Raw genomic sequence first — 19,049 nt, 5'->3', positions numbered from 1 at the left:
TATTCGATTTTTTAGAGAGAGAGGGAGATGGAGAAACATCAGTGATGAAGGAATTATTGATCCGTTGCCTCATGCGTGCCCCCTACAGGGACAGGGCTCCCAACCTGATCATGTGCCCTGTCCTGGAGTCAAACCAGAGATACCTTGGTTCTTGGGTCCACGCCCAACCACTGAGCCATGCCATGTGGGCAAATCATTGTTCTTATTGTTGACTCCATAACAAATAGTCCGAGTTTACACCGTCCTCATCCCCCTTTGCTTCCTTTTATCCTCCCCCCACCATTTCTAGCCCTCACCACATTATTGTCTATGTCCATGGACTATGCATATATGTATATACTTTAAAAGATATATTTTTATTGATTTTAGAAAGAGGAGGGCAGAGGGAGAGATAAATACATCAATGATGAGAGAGAATCACTCATTTGCTGCCTCCTGCAGGTTCCCACTTCCATCCCCACCCCCACAAAACTGAGAATTGAACCTACAACCCATGTATGCTCCCTGACCAAGAATAGAACCGTGACCTCATGGATCATAGGTCAGTGCTCAACCATTGAGGCATAGCAGTTGGGCTATATTATTATTGTTTTTTTTTAATATATTTTATTGATTTTTTACAGAGAGGAAGGGAGAGAGAGAGAGAGTTAGAAACATCAATGAAAGAGAAACATCGATCAGCTGCCTCCTGCACATCTCTTACTGGGGATGTGCCCGCAACCCAGGTACATGCCCTTGACCGGAATCGAACCTGGGACCTTTCAGTCCACAGACCGACGCTCTATCCACTGAGCCAAACCGGTTTCGGCGGGGCTATATTATTTAAAATAAAATGTATTTTTTATCATTGATAGTATTACAGATGTCTCCCATTTTCGCCTGCGCATATATTCCTTGGGGGATCTCTCCCAGTCCTCCCCACAACCCTCTCCTGGGAGATCTGCCCCTCTGTTCCAGTTAACCAGGCCTCTAGTCCCATCTTCTCTTTCCCAGGGCCACTTGCTGAGCCACATTACCTTTATTCACCAATGTCATTGGCTGGGATGCTAGTACCCCCCCCCCCCCTTGGCATTTGGGAAAACTACATTACCCAGGAAGAAATGCGCCGACATGGGCGGAGCTACAGAGCACCTTTGGTGTCAGTGAATCTGGTTAGGGCGGGACTTCCGCCTTTCTCCTCCTGGCCCGCATTTTGACCTCTTCAGTTTGTTTAAGGACTCACAGTCTTCAGCCCACGGGTTGTGAGTAGGAAGAGGCCTAGTAGGCAGCGTCCTTGCTGTGCGGGGTGTGTCTGAGGCTTGTTGACCGCCAACAGGCCAGGATTGGGAACTCCGTGCCTCCCAAACTCCTCTCTGCTTAAGCTTTCTCTCAGCCTGACCCCATTTAACCCTCCAGCCTTGGGGACTGGCACCTCTCAGTTACTGCAGCCCAGGAAGCCGCATCCAGAACAGTGAGTCGCTCCTGGGTGACACAGGTGTGATGGGGAAACAGGGCCACAGGCTGCAGTGCCACCTTGTAAGGACAGGGTGGTGCGGCTAAGCCTGGAGGACTCGGGAACCCGGGCCTATTGTGGGTGTAAAGGCAACAAAGAGATGAGGTGTGGTTTTGTAGGAGGAGTTTTACTTTCACTCTCAGAACGCTGGGAGCATAGATGGTTGTGAAAAAAAGAGGGACATTGTCCGAGGCCGGATTCTAACTTTTGCTAACATTGCTCAGAGGAAGAACAGACTAGAAGTCAGAGGACAGCAGCTGTGGACAGGAAGGGGAAGTCCTGTAAATGATAAGGGAGCTGGCAGAGTGAGCCCTGAGGACTGAGCCCTGAGGTAACACAGGCATCTGGAGGGCACCTGGCCTCTGGGCTGGGCAAGGGTATTGCACATTCTGAGCCCATAGATCCTGGTGGTTGACAGGCTCTCAACAGACCATTTTCTTTCCACAAATTCCCGCAAATGCAGAAGGAATTAGGTGTACCGGCTCATGAATATTATTTCAGGGCCTCACACTCTTGGGGCCTCAGCGAGAGTGTTGTCCTGGCACTGTCCAGCCCCTCTTGTAGCCCCTGGACCTGGGTACTTTGAACAGACACCAAGCCCAGAATCCTAAGGCCACGAGTAGGGCTTCGGGAAGTGAACCTTCTTCCTGGCAACCAGTGTGATGATTGGGAGGTCATCCAGGGCAGTGGTTGCCAACCAATTGTCCGTGGACGACTGGTGCTCCGTGAGGTCCGAAAGGTTGACAACCTCTTCTCCAGGGCATAATTTCCAGAATGTGAAAAGGCTTTGGTTGAAGAGTGAGCTGATTCAAGAACCAGCAGGTATGTTTTTTACATGTATACAACCCAGGATGTGACCTCACCAGTGCATGGGTCTCCACTCAACCAACTGACACACATGAGCCAGGGCTGTAGATCACTTTCATACAACGAATCATGGTGAGGTTGGTAATGGTAGTAGTAGCTCAGAAGGACAGTGTACGACTGAGGACTGGCTTTCCTGCTGGGGCCACTGTAGGAGGTGGGTGTCACAACACAGCAGAGGGAGAGAGGTTGTCATGTAGATTTTGGGGAGAGGTAATCATTTTGTAGTGGTCAAGGCCTTTAAATGATGAATGGACCTGAGATTAACTGGAGGTTAAAGAATTACTCAAAACAAGATGAGACTAGGGCTGGTACATATTAACTTCTCTAAACACTCACCAGGATTTTTATGACCCTTGGTGTGGCCTGGCTTTGGGAATATGCAGTCAATCTTGTGGATTAGTTTAGAGGCTTGAGTGGTCCTCTGTGAGACTCACTGGGCATGATGCAGAGGGCCATCGGGGCTGGGACTTGAGTGGCGGTTAAATGAGAGATGTTGGCAAGCATTCTCTGGACAAGACATGCCGAGTAATAACTCAGAGGCCAAGGAGAGGACTATGGGGGCTGGGGCTGAGGGAGTGCAGGTGTGAGCCAGGTGTGGAAAAGAGAGATATGCACTTGAAGAGGGAATGTGAATTGATGGCCACAGCACCCTGATACTGACAGAAGAGTGAATGATGGAGAGTCTATTTCTGGTGGTGTCTGGATGATCCAATAAGGTGAATTTTAGGGTAATTCCCTGTAAGGAGGGGTGTTTTGGTGTTACATTCAAGGTACAGAGCTTAGGTGCCATTTAACTGACCACCTGCTTTTTGTTGTGGATGACACACTGGTCAATAGGAGTGAGATAGCATGCATCAGTGTTACCCAGGCTTCAAAATCTCCACTGGAATGGGTCAGGGAGAAGGGTAAGGGGTAAGACATTATGGACATGGTGGACTATAATTTTGGGGGGAAGAAGTGATTAGGAAACAATTTGTCCTCACCACAGCAAATTTGCATTACCTTTGCAGTTGTGCTTCTGGGAGTGAAGCTGTGTGTGTGAGAGAAGTGTTGTTCAAAGAACTCTGTGCAACTGGCAGTGCAAAGCTATGGTCTCAGCACCTTGCAATTGGGGTCAAGAGGGCGAAGTGTGATGCCATGTATTTGGTGTCTTTGAGAAACAGTCTGAGGGTATTGCCTGTCAAGACCAGTATCCAATCGCTCACACTATCGTTATGGCCAGCATCTCTCTTTAACCTATGGTTTTGACACACTCTGTTGATAAAAGTCAGTGTAGCGTGCATAGAACGTCCAGAGCTCAGGTATCTTTTATCCGCTCAAATGCCTTTAATATAGTGGGAAGACAAAATGTCAGTAGGAATGTAAGAAGACAGTGTCTTTCATGGGATGGAGGCCTGGTGTTTTCTCTGATGTGAGGAGTAGACAGAGCAGATGGATGTGGAGGGTCGGGAGCATGACAGACTTACAGTCACAGGAGTGAATCTGATCTTGGGCTGTACTTTCCCCAATATGACAGGATATGAACTATGAGGACGTGGCCATTGTCTTCTCTCAGGAGGAATGGGGGCTCCTTGATGAGGCTCAGAGACTTCTGTACTGCGATGTGATGCTGGAAGTGTTTGCACTTGTGTCATCTGTAGGTAAGACCTTGATGTTCTCCCAAGTGTCCTGAGTTGATGCCCTCTCCCTTTATTTCTCAGGCATAGCTTTCTCTCTCCCACAGCAAGAATATGGTTTCTGCTAAATTTCCCCACTGTCTTGTCAAATGTGCTGTGGCAGCCAGGGATGAACTGGATCGAGAGTCCTGAGCAAAGGTCTCCACGAACATCCCGCTAACCCCTGTTACCTCAAAAAGCCCTGGAAACAGAGAGTCAGGAATCTTACAGTGAGCTTCAGGGGTCCCAGTTTGCACTTTCTCTTCATGGGAGGCTGACAGTGTCCACATGCATGCCTTCAACTTCTGCCTTCTTTCTCTAGGTGCAGGTTCTTTGTGGTGACCTGTGCCATGTTATGGTCTTTACTTAAATGAACCATAGGCTGTTCTTGTGAGGCCTTCAATCAATTTTTTGTCATATTCTCTTCCCTGAATACTAGAGCAAGCTGTGTTACTCTGGCCCAGGACTGACTGCTCACCTCTTCATCACCTGTTCCTCTGCATTGGTGCCTCTGCCGTATTCTGCAACATTGACTTGCATGTGTTATGAGGTGCACATACATGCTAATTAGTGTTCGAAACCAGCTATGCCTTTACTGAATTTTACTTGGAGTAAGAACTGACCAATTCTTGTACAGCTTTTCCCTGTCCCCAGCAGACAAGCCGTGCTGAATGCTGTTAGTAGAAGTATTAGCTGGAAATCCATATCCTCATCCATGTGGTGCTTGCCATGTTTGTGTCTTATTTCTAGTGAGGCCTCCCTATTTTGTGATCTTCATTAGCCCAGGAAGTCTCAAGAGCCTCCTATCAATCCTTCCTGCACATCTCTTATTTTCAGACAATTGCATGGAACCTACGTGTGATGTGTGACACACTTTGGTAATGGGACTTCCCCCTGTCACCACGTTCAACATTCATTTCTTTACCCTGTCTCACTTTTCAGGTTGTTGGCATAAAATCGATGGTGATGAGGCCTGTTCTGCTCAGAGTGTATCTATAAAAGGAGAGTTGCAGGTCAGGGCTTCTAAGACAGCTCCAAGCAGCCAGAAGATCCCTCTGTGTAAGCGGTGTTTCTCTGTGTTAAAAGGTATTTTGCACCTGAGTGGGTCACATGCAGCAGACTTTGAGCAGAAAGCCTTCTGTAGTGATGCACGTGTTGGAGACTTCTGTTTCAGTGCAAACCCTCACCAACAACAGAGGAATGAATGTGGAGAGGAGCCCTGGAAACAAGCTATGGACAGGGCCTCCTCAGTGAGTAGGTCCAATTTCTTATCGTTGGTGCCTTCCACCAGCAGGGAGGTTGGGGAAGACTTGCAGTACAACTCAGAGCTTCTCCGGCACCAGGCCACTCTCAACACTGAGGAGCTACACTGTGGCAGTGAAATTTCACAGCAATTTCTTCATGGAAATAGTCACCACCAGTGGGTTGAATGTGAAAATGCTGCCAGACACAACCTGAAAGTTGTTCAACATCAGGTTGTATGTTCTCGAGTACTGATTTATCAGTGTAACAAATGTAGGAAAGTGTTTAGACAAAACTTGAATGTCATTCGACATAAGAGAGTTCACACTGGAGAAAAGCAGTATGAATGTAGTGAATGTGGGAAGTTCTTCAGAGAAAGACCTGTACTCATTAGACACCAGAGAGTTCACACTGCAGAGAAGCCATATGAGTGTGTGGAATGTGGGAAGTCTTTTAGCAAAAAATCCAACTTTACAAAGCACCTGAGAGTTCACCGTGGTGACAAGCAATATAAATGCTCTGATTGTGGAAAGTCCTTCAATGGTAACTCCACCCTCAAACAACACCGGAGAGTTCACACTGGGGAAAAGCCCTATAAGTGTACAGTATGTGGGGTATCATTTCGTCAAAGGGCTCACCGCAGTAGACATCTCAGAGTTCACACTGGAGAAAAGCCCTATAAGTGTAGAGAATGTGGGGTGTCATTTCGTGTAAGATCTAACCTCACTGCCCACCTCAGAGTTCACACTGGAGAGAAGCCATATGAGTGTACTGAATGTGGGAAGTCTTTTAGCCAAAAATCCCACCTTATTAGGCACCTGAGAGTTCACAGTGACGACAAGCCATATGAGTGCTGTGATTGTAGGAAGTCCTTCAATGATAAGTCTTATCTCAAACGACACCGCAGAGTTCACATTGGAGAAAAGCCCTATAAGTGTAGAGAATGTGGGGTGTCATTTTGTGGAAGGTCTCACCTCACTGCACACCTCAGAGTTCACACTGGAGGGAAGCCATATGAGTGCACTGAATGTGGGAAGTCTTTTAGCCAAAAATCTCGCCTTACTAAGCACCTGAAAGTTCACAGTGATGGCAAGCCATATGAGTGCTGTGATTGTGGCAAGTCCTTCAGTGATAAGTCTTATCTCAAACAACACCAGAGAGTTCATACTGGAGTAAAGCAGTATGAATGTAGTGAATGTGGGAAGTTCCTTAGAGGTAGACCTACACTCGTTAGACACCAGAAAGTTCACACTGCAGAGAAGCCATATGAGTGTGTGGAATGTGGAAAGTCTTTTAGCAAAAAATCCAACTTTACAAGGCACCTGAGAGTTCACAGTGGTCACAAGCAATATGAATGCTCTGATTGTGGAAAGTCCTTCAATGGTAACTCCAACCTCAAACAACACCGGAGAGTTCACACTGGGGAAAAGCCCTATAAGTGTACAGTATGTGGGGTGTCATTTCGTCAAAGGGCTCACCGCAGTAGACATCTCAGAGTTCACACTGGAGAAAAGCCCTATAAGTGTAGGGAATGTGGGGTGTCATTTCGTGTAAGATCTAACCTCACTGCCCACCTCAGAGTTCACACTGGAGAGAAGCCATATGAGTGTACTGAATGTGGGAAGTCTTTTAGCCAAAAATCCCACCTTATTAGGCACCTGAGAGTTCACAGTGACGGCAAGCCATTGAAAGGACAGAACGGGACTGATAGCTGTGTCCCTAACTCCTCTTCCAAGAAAAATCCACAGAATGTATCAGTTGCTCAGCCTGCCCGTATCTCAGCCAATGGGAATGCAAGGAAAACAAACCCAAGGCCAAAAGTATGCTGACCACCCCCCCCTGTCTTTGTGTAACCAGACCCTAGCTGCACCCTGCCCTTGTGTCACTAGCCCCTGGCCCTCACTCAACCAACCAGAATCGGCCAAATCAGTCCAAGTGTGCCCCAACCCCCCGGACCCCAAGCCCTATAAATTCTTTGTTCTCTTGGGACTCCGGGCTCTCTCGCATCCTGCCGCTGCGCTGGTAAAGGAGGCAGAGGGACCAAGCCCAGGCTTGAATAAAGGCTCTTATGTTTTTGCATCAGACTCAGCGCTCCCTGGTGGTTCTTTGGGGATCTTGAAATCTGGGCATAACAAATATGAATTATATTCTCTGTTCATAGTAGTCTTACATAGAGCAAAGGAGCTCTGTGCCATGTTGTGTGAAATTTCATAGGTTATTTTTTTTGTAACACTGTGAAGTGCAACTAATATTGGGACAAACACTGTTTTCATATCGAGTGGAAGAGACATCAGTATAGTGGATGAAAATTGCCTCTTCTGAACATTATCCATTAATGACCCAGTCCTGAAGCTTGTTTGTTCTTTTTGGAGCTGAAGTGATTGGTTGTGAAAAGAATCTCATGGTTTGGGGATTCCCTGGCCCCTCTATGGTGTTCACCTCAAGGTTATCACAACAGGAAAAACTCAAAGCTAGAGGGAGGATAATTGTATAATTAGTCCCAGGTTGTGTGTCTTGTGACAATTCAGCATTCCAGATCATTCTGATGGCAGTAGCCTTCACTTCTGGACAGTATTTGCTGCCAAAGAGGCAACAATGATTCTCTCAGGAAATTAGGAGAGAGATGGTCATGTGTATATAGAGTTGCCATCTTAATTTTCTAAGAATAGAGGGATAGCTATGTTTTTATTTGTAACCAAAATTAAGGCTTTACCTACTAGGTGTACTGGGTAATAATGGTGGATTTTGTAATCAAAGAAAGCATGAAAATTTCAAGAGAAATATCAAAAGTGCATGAATTTCATCAGCCTTTAGTTTTATATATTTTAAAATGTATTTTCATTGATTTTTAGAGAGAACGGCAGAGGGAGAGAAACATCAATCTCCTGCCTCCTGCATGCCCACTACTGCAGATCCAGGTGGCCATGTGCCTTGATCTGGAATCAAACCAATGACCTTTCAGTGAATGTGATCATGCCCGACAATATAAGACACAGTAGCCATGAGAGCTTATACTTTTATTATTTATTTACCGTTGTATTATTTTCAATACTAACAAGTCTAAACCTAGTTTTACACACCCTGTATTTACCTCTTGCCCTTTTATACTCTTCTGGATTCTCTAGCCTTCCATACAGCCATTGTTTTACTTCCTCTTATGATAGATTAGTTCATATTTTTCATAATATTATAGGCACTATAAGGTGTATAATTTTCAACAAACTATGAATTCTTTCTTGCTACACAGGTTTTTTTTAGATTCAACAGTAATGTTTATGTAAATAGTTACTTTTTTATTGGTAATAATATTGTATTCTACGGATAACCACTTTATCTGTTGATCTGTCAATGGTTTTGTTTATTTCCAAGTTTGGGGGTTTATGAATACAACTGCTGGGAATATTGCATTCAGTTCTTCCTACAGGTGTATGTTTTATTCATCTAACTGTTGTAGTGTCAGTGAATGTGTTACATTTTAAGATATGCAGATCTGTGATCTAAAATGGTCATTCCCTTTGCCTTCCCAGCCACCCACAGTAATGAAATTTCCAGGTTTTACATTACCTGCCAGCACACATGATGGTTATTTTTTTAAATAGTAGGCCAGGCAATGACTATACTGTTAACTTGTTTTTCTTTAATAACATTTTCCTAACAATTCTTTTTTTAAAAATATATTTTATTGATTTTTTACAGAGAGGAAGGGTGAGAGATAGAGAGTTAGAAACATCAATGAGAGAGAAACATCGATCAGCTGCCTCCTGCACACCCCCTACTGGGGATGTGCCCTCAACCAAGGTACATGCCCTTGACCGGAATCGAACCTGGGACCTTTCAGTCTGCAGGCCGATGCTCTATCCACTGAGCCAAACCGGTTACGGCTCCCTGAGGATTCTTGATGGTGAGCATTTCTTCTTGCATAATTTACACTGTCTTTATCTCCTTTGTTAAAATGACTGCTCGGGATCCTTTGCATACTTTTTAAGTTAATTTATTATTCTTACCAATAGGAGGACAGTGTAGCATCTTAGACATGTGTTTGAGTTTCACTCCTTCCTCAGTGACTCAAATGACTTCTTTGCCATATGGAACCATTGGTTTTAAATCTAGAAAGAAAATTGTTTTTCTCAACAACATATATATAAAATAGTTTTTTATTGATTTCAGAGAAGAAGGGATAGCCATGGAAAGATCAATGATGAGAGATAATCATTGATCAGCTGCCTCTTGCGTGTCCTACACTGTGTATCAAGCCTGCAATCCTGGCTTATGCTCTGACCAGAATCTAACCTTGACTTCTTGGTTCATAGGTTGTACTCAACCACTGAGTAATATTGGCCAGGCAAAAACACATTTTTTAGCAAACACTTTTATGTTTTCATGCACACCTGTCTCCCTGAAACCAAATCCTCCCCTTTTCAGTGCTTCCTAATTGCCATATGATATTATGGCTGCAGGACATTATCTTTGTAATAGCATATTTCAAATATAGCCATATCAAGAAAACACTTAAGAAACTTCATGAATTTTAGTCTAGTCTTCCATCTGTGCTCCCTGAGACTACAACCTAAGTGGCCTGGTGTAGGTCTAGGTCTTGACATTCTCCTTGAGGTCTCCGCACCTTCCATCCAGGGGTTGAGACTGGGCTGTTTCAGAATTCATGTGGTTGGGGAGCTCAGATTCCTCTCAGGTGTCAAGGCTGGGAGCAGCAGTGGCAGCTGGGCAGGTTTGTATGGGCAGGAATAACCCAGGACAGTTGCCAGGGAGAGTTGGTGCTAGCCAGGGGTGGGCAAACTTTGACTCGAGGGCCACAATGGGTTCTTAAACTGGACTGGAGGGCCGGAACAAAAGCATGGATGGGGTGTTTGTGTGAACTAATATAAATTCAAAGTAAACATCATTACATAAAAGGGTACGGTCTTTTTTTTTTTTTTTTAGTTTTATTCATTTCAAACAGGCCGGATCCGGCCCGCGGGCCGTAGTTTGCCCACGGCAGACCATGTGTGTGGACCTGAGGTCACTCTGGTCCCAGTTCATGCTGGTGTCCGCTCTGTTCTTTGGGGCCGTGGTTAGTGGGAAATGGAACATAAGTTACCAGGGTACTCATGACCTGGGAGTTGGCATGTCCTTCAAGAAAACTTGAGACTCAGTCATACCCAAACCAGGCCACTGTATTGAAGGCTCCAGCCATTGACCTGCCCAGGGAGGGAGAGGAGCTGTCTCTGCAGAAGCTGATGCCCTATCTGCCCAGCGTGATGTGCTGCAGGCTGCTGAGACTCAGGGTCCCCTTGTGGGATGCAAGTGTTTTGAAGTTTAGCCACTAAAATTGTAGATATTTATCAATCTAAGGAAACAAAATGGTCCTCTTTTTTCCTTATTGGGTCAACATCCACCATGGCCTGGCCAGTGTGGCTTAATGGTAAGAGTGTCAGCCTACACATATGAAGAGTGGTGAATTAAATCCTTGGTCAAGGGCAAGTATACCTGGGTTCCAGGTTTAATACCTGGGAACTATTGGGGGCTCATGGAGGTGGAATCCAGTTGTGTGTCTCTTACACCCAAGATATTCTCTCTCCCTTCCTCCCTTCTTCCCTCCCTCCCTCCCTCCCTCCCCACCCCATCTGCACTCTTCCACTCTGAATAACAATCAATGGAAAAATATCCTCCTGTGAGGATTATGAAAAACAAAAATAGAACCATCCACCACCGCTACCCTGACAAGGGGCCTCTGCCTGCACAGCCCACCCCTCCTTGTGCTGTCTTGCCTTTTCCTGGGATGTTCTCTGCAGCTTGGACAAGCTCTGTTTTTCCCAGGAGTTGGCAGAGTGGACCCCCAGGCAAGGTCCTGGGAGGGACTTGGGTTCTGTGTCTGCCTGAGAGAAGCTGGCCAGGGCTCTTCTGTCTCCATCCAGAGGTCTCTCCAGCCTGCTCCTCCCCACCCCCAGGCACCTGGCTCACTGCAACTGCACCTACTTCTGTATTCGAGAGAAGCCCATGATGCTTTGGGCCCACAACCCAGTTCACCTTTGGAAAGTCCTGCTTCTGGCCAGCACACTCACACCCCTGAAGTTTTTGTATTGTTTGAGTCTCTGTTTTTGCATTTTGTGGGGTAGTTTTCCATTTTGATTTTATTAAAAATAAAGCTGCCCCCTCCACACACACGCACACACACAGCCAGTCCCAGCGGTAGCATGGATACTCCAGGAAATGGTGCTGTGTTTTTAGTTACGAGAGCATTCGGCTATACATTGGCAGAGAATGTAACCTAATGGTTTTGTGGGTTGTGCTGGCCCCTCTAGGGTGTTCACCTTAAGGTTGATGCTCAACAGGCAAGAACTCAAAGGTAGAGGAAGGATAACCCTCTAACCCAGTGGTCGAAAAACTGGGGCTCGCGAGCCACATGTGGCTCTGTGGCCCCATGACTGTGGCTCTTCCACAAAATACCACGTGTGGACGCACATGTACAGTGCGATTGAAACTTGGTGGCCCATGCGCAGAAGTCGGTATTTTGAGTGTAACCAACCCCAGGTTTTGCCTTTTGTAACCAGTCAGCACTCCTGTTGGTTCTGATGGCATAGACTACACTGCTTGCCAATATTTCCTGCCACTGAGGCAAGGCTGTTGGTCCAGCATATGAGAACTGGCATGCGACAAACTGCTCTTTTCTAATGTGTACTATTTGGTGAGCTCTGATGTACATATAAATCTGTGAAACCATCACACATGAGAGAAACTTATCTATAATATACACCGTGGAGCAAAAATAGATTTAAAATTTTGAGCACCCAAAACACAGAGTTTATTCTTTTCAAAAGTATTTTAAACATTACTTTCATTGTTTCTTTTAGGGAAATGGAAGGGAGGGTGAATGAGAGAGAAACAGCTATATGAAAGAGATACATTAATCAGCTGCCTCCTGCTCTCCCCTACTGGAATTTGATGAAAGCATGTGCCCTAACCTGTTCCAGTCACCTTTTAGTGTGGGGGATGGTGCCCAACCAATTGAGCAACACTGGCCAGGGCAGAGTAAATTTTTGTATTATTATTTGTTAATTATCGTATTAATTTATATACCAACAACTCTATATCTTCTTTTGGCACACCCTATGTTTTCCTCCTGCCCTTTTATAACACCTCTTCCCCTCCCCCTTCCCCGCCCCCCCCCGCCCCAGTCCTCCATCCAGGCATTGATTTTTCTTCCATTACAACACATTAGTTCTTATTTTTTATATTATTTTAGGCACTATAATGTGTGTATTCTTTAACAAATATTGGTTTCCTTCATGCTGCACAGTTATTTTGAGATTCAACACAAACACTTATGGGAATAGTTATTTTTTTATTGCTGAGTAGTATTGTGATCTGTGAGTTACCACTGTAACTATTGATCTGTCTATGATTTTGTTCATTTCCAGGGTTAGGATAGTATAAATAAATCTTCTGGGAATATTTGCATTCACTTCTTTATATAGATATATGTTTTACTGATCACAATGTTGTAGTGTAGGTGAATGTGTTACATTGTAAGATATGCGGGACTGTGATCTAAAATGGTCATGCTCTTTGCCCCCCTACCCACTCACAGTAATAAAAATTACACTTTTTCGCCAAAACCGGTTTGGCTCAGTGGATAGAGCGTCAGCCTGCGGACTGAAGGGTCCCAGGTTCGATTCCGGTCAAGGGCATGTACCTGGGTTGTGGGCACTTCCCCAGTGGGGGATGTGCAGGAGGCAGCTGATCGATGTTGCTCTCTCTTCGATGTTTCTAACTCTCTATCTCTCTCTCTTCCTCTCTGTAAAAAATCAATAAAATATATTTTTAAAAAAATTACACTTTTTCTGCAACCCTGCCAGCACATCCAATGGTTAATCTTTTTAAATACTAACACCATAAATGAGTATAGTATTAACTCCCTTTCTTTTTACTTCTATTTACTTAAGATTTTTTATGGTGAGCATTTTTTTCATACATTTATTTACACTATATCACATTTGTTAAAATGTCTGCTCAGAATCTTTTACTAACTGTTTAAATGAATTTATTACCTTGAGAGCATTATGCTAGGAAAAATAATCCAGTCAGAGAAAGCTAAGTATCACATGATCTCACTCATGTGTGGAATGTAATGAACAACATAAACTGATGAATAAAAACAGATCAGGAGACAGACAAGATGCAAGCAGACCTTCAAACCTCAGAGTGAAGGTAGGAGAGGGTGGATGCGGGGTGGGAGAGGAAAAGAAGGTGTATGCATATATGCATAAGTTGTATGCTTATATGCATACAAAGAAGTTGTATGCATATAAGCATAACCATTGAAAACATACAATAGGGGAGTGAAGGCTTGGGCTGGAGTGTGGCTGCGGGTTGGAGAGGAAAACGGGGGATATGCAATGCTTTCAACAATAAAGAATTTTAAAAAATGAATTTATCAATTTAACCAATAAGAGGACAGTGTACAATGTAAGACGTGTTTGAAGTTCACTCATTTCTCAGTGACTGCAATGACTTCTTTGCTGTATGGAACCAGAGGTTTTAAATATTGCAACGGAATTTTTTTTCTCAATTTTTAACCCATGTAGAATTTAAACCCAATTGTACCATACACAGATTTAATCTTCATTGTTAACATTCTCCACCAAACTTAATAAGTCTAAGCACTCCATAATGCATTAAGTGAAATCTACATGTGTAATCTTTGTTAATATCCCCGGTGCACATACTCTCATTACCGTGAAGTTCAAACTGGCAAAATGATGGCCTGAACGTGGACATGATGAGATATTTCAGCAGCACATCATTATATTTTATTTCCACTATGCTCATACAGTAGCACCAAATATGCTCAAGAACTTTCATAATAAAACAGTAAAATTATTGGGATGCATCGAGTTTAAAGCTTTCTTGAAGTTTGATTCAAGTAGAATTGACATAAAATGGACATTTGAAAAACACAACATACACTTTTGATGTTTTCATACATTCCTGAAACCAAGTTCTGCCGGCCCTTATCGGACCCCACAGACAGTGACGCCATAAGGTGAAGCCAGTGGTGGTCAGTGGGGGCCTCCCTGAGACAATCCGGGAAGGGGTGGCAGAGTCCAGTTGGAATGCCTGCTGGGAGCATGCCCCCCCCCCATTTGGGAGGTGAAGGGAGGTCACTATAGCTGTGTGGACAACTGACATTAGAAAGGGGGTCTTGGCTGGCATGTGGGCGCTGTGGCAGGACTTGGCCTTCTCAGGGGCCCTCACAGTTTGCCTCCAGGCCCAGGCTGCCTTCAGAAAGGCTGATGGGCAGCCCCTTCAGAAAAATCATTGCCAGAGGGGAATTCACAGTCCTGACTGCACTTAAAGAATCCAGGGGCTTAAGCATATTCGCTTATTTATGAGTAAAAGTGCATCTGGAAGGAGCTTTAGTAAACTCACCACAGGGATAGTTCTCCAGAGGAAAATGACAAACACAGAAATGTACAAGGAGGCAGTGATGATGGTAAGCTTCCAGAGAATTTCACAAAACTGGCGGGAGGACACAGTAAAGAAAGGGGCAGGATCTGCAATAGATGGAATGCTATTTGAGATCATGAGGAGCTTTAGACACTATAATACATCTGTCTCAGGAAATCATCTTTGGAATCCCAACACCAGCCTCCATGTGATCTCCAGAGGATTCTCTGCTTTAAGAAAGACTGCAAGTTGGCTGACTCGTGCCTCCTGTGACACTGGCTGTATTTATAGACATTAAACATGGGTTTCACGGGGGAAAGCAGTTTCTAGTTCACCATGGGCCCTACTCACTCCAGTGTCTAGGTTATGATGGCATCCCTCAGAAACATCTTCTCCTGTGGGAAGGTTAATTTTTATCACCCAAAGACTAACCTAAGTTAAAAGCAAAAGGAGATGGCTTTCATCAGAAACCATGAGATTTTAGGGCTTAAATAAAAACAGGGTGGGGATCATGGCTATGACACTAATAGTGTGAAGTTTTTCTGAAATGTGTTATTCTTTTCATGAACGGAGACCGACTTCTACTGACTTCAGATGATTCTCTAACTGTTCTCGAGAGAGAGCTTTAGATTTAACCATATGCACTTGAAACATCAACACCTTCATTTTTAAAATTCTGTCCAAGGGAATTGTTTATTTCAGAGAGAGAGAGAGAGAGAGAGAGAGAGAAAGGGGGGGGAGGGAGAGATAGAGGGGGGAAGAAGATGAAACCAATAAAACAGGAAACATGGATCAATTGCCTCCTCTTTTCTCTCTGAACAAGGATCAAATTTGCAACCTAGTTAGTTAAGTGCCCTTACCATGAATCAAACAGGCCATCAATGTGTGGGGATGTGCTTTATGGGAGGATGTTCCCACCCACTGAGCCTCCTGAGAAGGCAGCACCTGAATTCTTTTTTAAAAAATATTTTTTATTAATTTTTTACAGAGAGGAAGGGAGAGAGACAGAGAGGCAGAAACATCAATTCAGCTGCCTCCTGCACACTCCCCACTGGGGATGCGCCCGCAACCCAGGCACATGCCCCTGACTGGAATCGAACCTGGGACCCTTCAGTCCGCAGACCGACGCTCTATCCACTGAGCCAAACCGGTTTCGGCAGCACCTTAATTCTTTTTTTTTCTTTTTTTTAATATATTTTATTGATATTTTACAGAGAAGAAGGGAGAGAGATAGAGAGTTAGAAACATCGATCAGCTGCCTCCTGAACATCTCCCACTGGGGATGTGCCCGCAACCCAGGTACATGCCCTTGACTGGAATCGAACCTGGGACCCTTCAGTGGATAGAGCGTCAGCCTGCGGACTGAAGGGTCCCGGGTTCGATTCTGGTCAAGGGCATGTACCTTGGTTGCGGGCACATCCCCAGTAGAAGATGTGCAGGAGGTGGCTGATCGATGTTTCTCTCTCATTGATGTTTCTAACTCTCTATCTCTATCCCTTCCTCTCTGTAAAAAATCAATAAAATATATTTTTTAAAAAATAAAACTGACATACAACAAAATTCACTGTTCTAGTATGTACTATTTGGTGAGCTTGGACATATGGATAAAGTTGTAAAAATGTCACATGTGAAATAAACATATATCTCACCCATGTGCAGGGTAGAGCAAAAGTAGGCTTACAGATGTGAGTATGCAAATCACAGAGTATATTCTCTTATTTTATATAAGTCTTTTTCATTTTTAAAAATAATTTTATTGACATTTGGAAAGAGAAGAAGGGAGAGAATGAGAAATGGAGATATGAGAAAGAAGCATTGAACTGCTGCCTCCTGTCCGCCACCTATAGGGATTCCAGGTAGGCATGTGCCCTGACTTGGGCTGGAACCAGTGACCTTTCAGGGCAAGGGATGGTGCCCAAACAACTGAAGTACAATAGCGAGGGAAGAGATTGTACTAGTATTATTATTTACTAACTATTGTATTAATTTCCATACCAACCACTCTAAACATACTTTACCACACCCTATATTTACCTCCTGCCCTTTTATAATCTCTCTTTCTGCCTTCCCCAGCTCTAAATGCAGTCATTCATTTTCCTTACTTTAAAAGATTAGTTCATATTTTTCACAATGTTATAAACACTATAATTTGTGTGTACTTTAACAAATATTGGACTCTTTCATGCTACAGAGTTGTTTTGAGATTCAACACTAATGCTTTGTTAAAAGCTTATTATTTTTGCCGTAACCTGTTTGGCTCAGTGGATAGAGCGTCGGCCTGTGGACTGAAAGGTCCCAGGTTCGATTCCGGTCAAGGGCATGTACCTTGGTTGCGGGTACATCTCCAGTAGGAGGTGTGCAGGAGGCAGCTGATCGATGTTTCTCTCTCATCGATGTTTCTAACTCTCTATCTCTCTCCCTTCCTCTCTGTAAAAAATCAATAAAATATATTTTTTTAAAAAAGTCTATTATTTTTTATTGCTGAGTAGTATTATGTTCAGGGAATAACCACTTTATTGATCTATGGTTTATGTTATTTCTAGGTTTGGGGCATTATAAATAAATTTGGGGGGAACTTGGGTTATGTTCTTCATACATATATGTTCTACTTATCTAACTGTTGTAGTGTAGGTGAGGATTTACTTTTTAAGACATGCAGAACTGTGATCTAAAATGGACATTTTCTTTGGTTTTCAGACACCCACAATAATGAAAATTCTAGTTTTCCTTTATCCATGTGAGCTCATGCAATCTATAAATTAAAAAAAATAAAACTGGCCGAAACCGGTTTGGCTCAGTGGATAGAGAGTCGGCCTGCGGACCGAAGGGTCCCGGGTTCAATTCCGGTCAAGGGCATGTACCTGGGTTGCGGGCATATCCCCAGTGGGGGATGTGCAAGGGGCAGCTGATCAATGTTTCTCTCTCATCGATGTTTCTAACTCTCTATCCCTCTCCCTTCCTCTCTGTGAAAAATCAGTAAAATATATTTTTAAAAAAATAAAACTGACATACAACAAAATGCTCTGTTCTAGTATGTACTATTTGGTGAGCTTGGACATATGGATAAAGTTGTAAAAATGTCACATGTGAAATAAACATATATCTCACCCATGTGCAGGGTAGAGCAAAAGTAGGCTTACAGATGTGAGTATGCAAATATATAATATTTTTAAATTTCAGGCATGAAAATCATTATAGTGTTAACTTGTTTTGTTTTAAAATCCATTCCCCTAAAAAAAAATTATGGTGAGCATTTCTTTATGCATTTATTTGCATTGTCTTTATCTCTTTTGTTGAAAAGTCTGGTCAGAAACTTTTGCCAATTTTTAAAATGAATTATGAATTTAGGATTTAAAAAATGGGCAGAATGTTCAGCATCTAAGACATCTACATTCTTTCATCACCCCCAGCTTAAATGAATGTTCCCTCAAAATCTTCTGAACGCATGTTGTGAAATCTTTTCCGCATGAAGTCAAGAGCACAAACACTACAGGCCAACCTCAACGCAGACGTGCTCCAGGCTGGTCATGCCTGGGACATCCGCTATAAACACAGATCAACGCATGACTTTGCTTATAAGACTTGGGAGACAAAGTGATGGTCCACACTCACTTTGCTGTTGATGAGTCAAATCAATCTTAACACTATTCATTTTTTAAATGTTTTTATTGAATCTTTAGAGAGAAAGGGAGAGGAAGAAACATCACCGATGAAAGAGAATCATTAATCAGCTGCCTCCTGCATTGCCCAACCTCCTAAGATGGAGCCGCCAACTTGGGCATGTGCCTCGACCTGAAATCAAACCCGTGATATATTGCTTCATGGGTACACACCCCACCACTGAGCAACACTGACTGTGCACACTATTCTTTTGTTACTGTTGTTGACTGTATTACAGATGTTCCCAAATTTCCCCCATACCCCTTACCTTTATCCTCCCTCTCACCTGCCCCCACCTCTTCTAGCCCCTCACCACATTATTGTCTATGTCTTTGGGCTATGCATATATGTATATACATTATTGAATTTATTTTCATTGATTTTAGGGGGTCAAAGGGAGAGGGAGAGATAAAAACTTCAATGATGCCCTAACTGGTTTGGCTCAGTGGATAGAGCGTCGGACTGCGGGCTCAAGGGTCCCAGGTTCGATTCTGGTCAAGGGCATGTATCTTGGTTGCAGGCACATTCCCAGTAGGAGGGTGCAGGAGGCAGCTGATCGATGTTTCTCTTTCATCTATGTTTCTAACTCTCTATCCCACTCCCTTCCTCTCTGTAAAAAGTCAATAAAATATATTTTAAAAAAAACAAAACATCAATGATGAGAGAGAATCACTGATTAACTGCCTCCT

General features: G+C 43.7%; 1 protein-coding gene and 1 long non-coding RNA gene across 2 annotated transcripts in view; both read left to right on the top strand.

Annotated features, from left to right (window-relative positions):
- LOC132222883 (zinc finger protein 345-like) overlaps positions 1-7,199 on the top strand; it is a 91,130-nt gene extending 83,931 nt beyond the window's left edge. Inside the window, exon 4 of the mRNA XM_059678228.1 lies at positions 4,957-7,199. Within this exon, the coding sequence (XP_059534211.1) occupies positions 4,957-7,085 (2,129 nt within the window). The 3' untranslated portion in view covers positions 7,086-7,199. The remainder of the gene's footprint in view (positions 1-4,956) is intronic.
- Positions 610-3,396, top strand: LOC132222913 (uncharacterized). Its single transcript, XR_009450331.1, has 2 exons — positions 610-1,450; positions 1,717-3,396. It is a non-coding gene; the product is annotated as an uncharacterized LOC132222913 (long non-coding RNA).
- Positions 7,200-19,049: the final 11,850 nt, after the last annotated feature.

This window comes from Myotis daubentonii, chromosome 21 (genome assembly GCF_963259705.1).
Source record: "Myotis daubentonii chromosome 21, mMyoDau2.1, whole genome shotgun sequence".
Taxonomy (NCBI): Eukaryota; Metazoa; Chordata; class Mammalia; order Chiroptera; family Vespertilionidae; genus Myotis; species Myotis daubentonii.
This window is presented reverse-complemented; position numbering and strand designations above follow the sequence as displayed.